The sequence below is a fragment of the Oncorhynchus keta genome, chromosome 5, assembly GCF_023373465.1.
Source record: "Oncorhynchus keta strain PuntledgeMale-10-30-2019 chromosome 5, Oket_V2, whole genome shotgun sequence".
Lineage (NCBI taxonomy): Eukaryota > Metazoa > Chordata > Actinopteri > Salmoniformes > Salmonidae > Oncorhynchus > Oncorhynchus keta.
Genome location: NC_068425.1, coordinates 14,123,377 through 14,129,376, shown reverse-complemented (window position 1 = coordinate 14,129,376; position 6,000 = coordinate 14,123,377). Strand labels below are relative to the sequence as shown.

The window sequence follows — 6,000 nt, the reverse complement described above, 5'->3', positions numbered from 1 at the left end:
GAGAGAGAGAGAGAGAGAGAGAGAGAGAGAGAGAGAGAGAGAGAGAGAGAGAGAGAGAGAGAGAGAGAGAGAGAGAGAGAGAGAGTGAGAGAGAGAGAAAATGAGTGCCTGTAAACAGACATCTGCTGTTTCCTTTTGTAAGCCTTGAAACTAAGTGACAAGAGCCGAGCGAGAGAGCGCGAGAGCTAGAGAGGGGGGGAGGGCAGAGATAGACAGAGTGAGAAAAGCAAAACAAAGAGACAGAGAAGGGAGAGAACATGCAGACACAAGACCGACAGAGACAGAATCTTTCGGTCTGGAAGAAATCAAAATGAATCCTGGCATTTAGAACTAAACACAAAGGACTGTTTTTTTTTCTAGATGTCTAGTGCTGCTATATGTTTGTGAGTCCATTTAGTTTCCATTTAGAAAAAGACTCATGCAACATGAAGAGCAACATGTTGATGTCATATGGGCAAGTCCACTACAAAGAAGGAAACATATTTTTCTAAGGAGAACAACATGTGATAAGAGCTAGTGAATCATATTCAAATACAATCTTTATTAATAGACATTTTAATTTGAATGGTACAATGAACAGCAGCACAATCCATTACAATCTAAGGACAAGTAGTTCACATTTACAATATAACAAATAGAGGACTAACACTCTTTTCTTCAGGGATATGGTTCATAATCTGAAGAGATATAAACATCCAATCATCAATGAGCACAGATGGCGTCACATAGGCTGCGTTTACACAGGCAGCCAAATTGTGATCTCTTTTCCCTAGCTTATTGTTCTTTCGACTAATCAGATCAGCTCTGAAAAAGAGCTGGCGTGAAAAGATCTGAAACATTTCAGAATTGGGCTGCCTGTGTAAACGCAGCCATACGTGACACTACTCCTTCTGATGACTTACAAAACCTGGCTACAGATGGCTTTTCCTTGCAGTGTTACATCCTTGTGCTACTTCGCCACATACTCAGAAACGGTAGTTGAGTATAATTGTTTTCAACGATTGATCCACCCACATGATTCGACTGAATACATATCAGTTGCAAATTAGTTTTTGATTCAGTTAAACGTTAGCGATGTAATACAACAAAGATAATATAACAGAGATAATATGACAAAGTTAACATTCAATGAGCTCTTTAGGTAACAAAATATTCACTGTAGGATAAGCTGTTCCTCAGATTTCTCAGATAAGACCCTTGGATATTTCTTACTATTTAACTCCACAATGTTGGGAAAGGGCTTGTAAGTAAGCACTTCACGGTAAAGTCTACACCTGTTGTATTCGGCGCATGTGACAAATAGCATTTGATTTGAGGCATAAAAATACAGCAGAGAGACAGGACATTCGTATTCCAATTTAAAAAGTCATGCCTCACTGTGTTTTGACATGACATTTTCAGTGCACGTACAAGAGGATTTGAAAACTGTAAACATTGTAAACGGGTAGTACGACAAGTACAAGAGCACATGTGGCAAAGACGTAGTCAGAATACACCAATACACCAGACCAGTGCTGACAGCTTCACTCCTCTTCCATGGATTTCTCAATCTCCTTTAGCTTCCTCACAAACTCCTGAGCCTCTCCGTCTCCCGTCCGTGCGTCCAAAATCCTCATGATTGGCTTCTCTGGATGGAGAGATCAAACAGAGACATAAGTGCATCCATCCAACGCCTGCCACAATTACCTTCAGATTGAACGGGTCGCTAGGTTGGATTACAGAAGTAATAGGAAACCTTTCCCAGACTTAACAGGCTCTCCTCACTGGGGACCCGTTCCCTCTCAGTGAGGAGTAGAGGGGTGGTGTTATGTACTGAAGTCTATCCGGTGGACTGTCCTTCCAGGGTTGGGGTCAATTCCTTTCAATTCAGTAAATTCAGGAAGTAAACTGAAATTACAATTCAAATGTTCCTAAATTCTTTTCAATGAGGAAAACGTGGAATTAGAATACGGGTTTACTTAGTTAATTGACTGAATTGAAATGAAATTGACCCTAACCCTGCTCCCTACCGCTGGGTTTGTTCCGGGCCAGGTGCAGAATGGTCGGCTGGATGGTCTTTCCGGCCGCTGAGGCATTGGGTCTCCCTGGCCAACAGAAGTCACTGAGCGGGGCCAAGGCCTCCCCGGCAAAATCGTTGGTGGACAGCCAATCATAGTCCATCACGGTAAAAGTCAGACAGGCAAACCTGTGCCTGTACTGCTCTGGGCTGACATGGCTGTGGGACAACAGATAGAGGAAAACGAGTCAAACTGAAGTCTACATCTCCATGTTTTGCTTTTCTATCTAGCTGCTGTCAAGAGGGAATTATCATATCATCTACCAATCCCAACATTTCCTTCTCTGTTAGTGCATACAGAAGGCAGATTATACACTCACAAATAGAAGAGCTCATCAAATACTGGGTGCAGGGTCTTGAGCTTCACTTGGGTGCGCTGGCTCTTGGCCATGGGGAAGAGGTGGTGGGGACAGAGCTCCACGATGACAAAGGGGTCACTCAGCCCTGTGTGGCACCAGAGAGAGAGAGAGAGAGAGAGAGAGAGAGAGAGAGAGAGAGAGAGAGAGAGAGGAACAGGAACAAATGAGGGGCTCATACAGAAGATTGGATTGGCATTCTTTCTGCATAAGGAGCTGCATGCCAATGGAACTCTGACATTTACCATTGGCGTCCAAGGCAATGAGATCGGCGGCATGCAGGATCTCCACCGTGAGCCTCTGCTCAGGAGCATCATAGTAACACTTCACACTGACGCGGCCAAAGCGGGTGTGCTTCAGTGTTCTCTGAAAGGCAGATCCATATTATAACTCATACATAAACAGATGATTGATTGATTGATTGGGTTGTTATACATCCATTCAGTATGATGAATATCCTGGACATCAAATCAAATGTTATTTGTCACATACACATGTTTACCAGATGTTAATGTGAGTGTAGCAAAATGCTTGTAGTAAGTGGACATGCCTATAAAGTTGTTCTGGCGTTCTAAAATAAACCGCTGTTACAGAAAACTGCTAGCGACCAGATTAGCATTAAAGAGATAAAGAAAAAGAAAATGTGTTGTGATCTTTCAGCTCCTAATCAACACTCCCCCACTACACTAGCCTGGGGGTTAGAGTCACATGTGGCAGCCCAGCAGGCTGCAGACTACCTGCTGAGAGATCTTCTCCAGGAAGTACTGCTCGATCAGCTCAAAGGACGAACACTTGTTCAGCCTCAGCTCCTCGTCAAGAGCCTATAGGAACAGCAGTGGGGAGGGGGCTCGTCAGGAACCAGCTGAACAACTCCCACTAAAAAAGGCTAGATGGTACATAAACCCTTGGTGCTCTCACCTTGTAGTCGACATGGTTCTTCAGATCTTCTATGGCAAGTCCCTTTCCATCAGCACAGAAGAACTGCACCAGGGCCTGAAAGGAGCATTGTGGAGGGGAAGGTTTCAGTTTTCAGGTTACATGTGTTGATACTCCGCTCTGTTCGACTGGCATGACTAGCTAATTAGCTGTGGTAACTATAAGTAACGCCTTTGGTTGGAGCATATGTCAGAGGATATTAGCAGACCGGTATGTATCCTCGCTGACAGCGTGAATCCCCCAGTAGAAGGAGATCACCATGGAACACACCACATGTTCTACCCACGCAGCGTTGCATTTTCACGACTTTTCATCCAAATCTGTCGTGTGTCCCTTGCCAGCTCTATGCTCCATTAGAATACAGGAACTGTCATATTGCCATTCTGGTGGGGACTCTCCTCAGCAGGGACTGAGCAGCCGGGAGACCTGATGAATATCAGTGGTATGGAAATTATACCACACAAGTAATTAGCAAGGATACAGTAGCTGATGATGGAGAAAATGAGGAGGAAGATGAGGAAGAAGGGGAACTGCTAAAGCTAACTCTCTCTCCTCTGCTCTCATCCTTCTAGACCTATCGGCTGCCTTCGATACTGTGAACCATCAGATCCTCCTCTCCACCCTCTCCGAGTTGGGCATCTCCGGCGCGGCCCACGCTTGGATTGCGTCCTACCTGACAGGTCGCTCCTACCAGGTGGCGTGGCGAGAATCTGTCTCCCTCACCACGCGCTCTCACCACTGGTGTCCCCAGGGCTCTGTTCTAGGCCCTCTCTTATTCTCGCTATACACCAAGTCACTTGGCTCTGTCATAACCTCACATGGTCTCTCCTATCATTGCTATGCAGACGACACACAATTAATCTTCTCCTTTCCCCCTTCTGATGACCAGGTGGCGAATCGCATCTCTGCATGTCTGGCAGACATATCAGTGTGGATGACGGATCACCACCTCAAGCTGAACCTCAGCAAGACGGAGCTCCTCTTCCTCCCGGGAAGGACTGCCCGTTCCATGATCTCGCCATCACGGTTGACAACTCCATTGTGTCCTCCTCCCAGAGCGCTAAGAACCTTGGCGTGATCCTGGACAACACCCTGACGTTCTCAACTAACATCAAGGCGGTGTCCCGTTCCTGTAGGTTCATGCTCTACAACATCCGCAGAGTACGACCCTGCCTCACACAGGAAGCGGCGCAGGTCCTAATCCAGGCACTTGTCATCTCCCGTCTTGATTACTGCAACTCGCTGCTGGCTGGGCTCCCTGCCTGTGCCATTAAACCCCTACAACTCATCCAGAACGCCGCAGCCCGTCTGGTGTTCAACCTTCCCAAGTTCTCTCACGTCACCCCGCTCCTCCGCTCTCTCCACTGGCTTCCAGTTGAAGCTCGCATCCGCTACAAGACCATGGTGCTCGCCTACGGAGCTGTGACGGGGAACGGCACCCTCAGTACCTCCAGGCTCTGATCAGGCCCTACACCCAAACAAGGGCACTGCGTTCATCCACCTCTGGCCTGCTCGCCTCCCTACCACTGAGGAAGTACAGTTCCCGCTCAGCCCAGTCAAAACTGTTCGCTGCTCTGGCCCCCAATGGTGGAACAAACTCCCTCACGACGCCAGGACAGCGGAGTCAATCACCACCTTCCGGAGACACCTGAAACCCCACCTCTTCAAGGAATACCTAGGATAGGGTAAGTAAGGGTAAGTAATCCTTCTCCCCCAACAAGATTTAGATGCAAGTGGCTGTTCCACTGGGTGTCATAGGTGTTTGCACCAATTTGTAAGTCGCTCTGGATAAGAGCGTCTGCTAAATGACTTAAATGTAAATGTAAATGAAATAGGCCCCTGCTGTGATTTTCCCGCTGTCTCTGTGGTCAACTGAGAGAGAGAGAGAGAGAGAGAGAGAGAGAGAGAGAGAGAGAGAGAGAGAGAGAGAGAGAGAGAGAGAGAGAGAGAGAGAGAGAGAGAGAGAGAGAGAGAGAGAGAGGAGACCACTGACCTCCACAGTGTACTGGAAGCGGTTGTAGAACTCCACCTGGACTCCCATGTTCTCCGCCACCGTGGCTAGGATCATTCTGAGGAGCAGCTCCCACATGCCGAGGAGAACTCTATGCAGAAGACAGGGGAACACAGTTAGACAACAATCCGCTGTATGTCAAGTGATCATAATGGCTAGATAATGACCAGTACTGCAGCATAATGTGTCAGAGGGGTATCGTTATTGCGTGCATGTCTAAGATGCTCATCGAGATAAAGACGTGACACAGCAGGTAATTACCTAGCCAGATTCTCCTTCACCAGAGACTCGCTGAGGATGACTAAAGTGTCACGTAAGTACTTCATGAGGGGGGACACGGCCTGAAACAGAACAATGTCACAGAACAGTGTCCCATCTTAGGGGGAAGCTTATTGAGGAAATGTCTTCCAACCCAGAAAGGACAATGAAAGAAAGCAGAGAGGTTGCTGCTCCATGACAGAAGCGGAGCACAATGTACTGTTCAGTCTTACATCATCGTTGTTGATGGAGTCAGGGGACAGGCTGATGTGTTGGAGGTACCTCTTCAGCTCTGAAAGCATCTAGAAACACACAATATCACAATTACCTCTCTGTTCAAGGCATTGTGACAACGGTTACCAGGCAAGACCCAATTTTAGTAT

The 6,000-nt window shown here is 47.0% G+C and overlaps 1 protein-coding gene across 2 annotated transcripts in view; it reads right to left on the bottom strand.

Annotated features, from left to right (window-relative positions):
* Nucleotides 1–521: 521 nt before the first annotated feature.
* Nucleotides 522–6,000, bottom strand: part of baiap3 (BAI1 associated protein 3) — a 40,664-nt gene continuing 35,185 nt past the window's right edge. For both annotated transcript variants that reach the window (XM_052518765.1, XM_052518766.1), the window contains 9 exons: nucleotides 5,851–5,919; nucleotides 5,621–5,700; nucleotides 5,342–5,450; nucleotides 3,331–3,405; nucleotides 3,150–3,233; nucleotides 2,658–2,778; nucleotides 2,377–2,500; nucleotides 2,010–2,215; nucleotides 522–1,627 (listed from right to left, as the gene is read on the bottom strand). In XM_052518765.1, coding sequence (XP_052374725.1) covers nucleotides 1,524–1,627; nucleotides 2,010–2,215; nucleotides 2,377–2,500; nucleotides 2,658–2,778; nucleotides 3,150–3,233; nucleotides 3,331–3,405; nucleotides 5,342–5,450; nucleotides 5,621–5,700; nucleotides 5,851–5,919 — 972 coding nt within the window. In that variant the 3' untranslated portion in view covers nucleotides 522–1,523. The remainder of the gene's footprint in view (nucleotides 1,628–2,009; nucleotides 2,216–2,376; nucleotides 2,501–2,657; nucleotides 2,779–3,149; nucleotides 3,234–3,330; nucleotides 3,406–5,341; nucleotides 5,451–5,620; nucleotides 5,701–5,850; nucleotides 5,920–6,000) is intronic.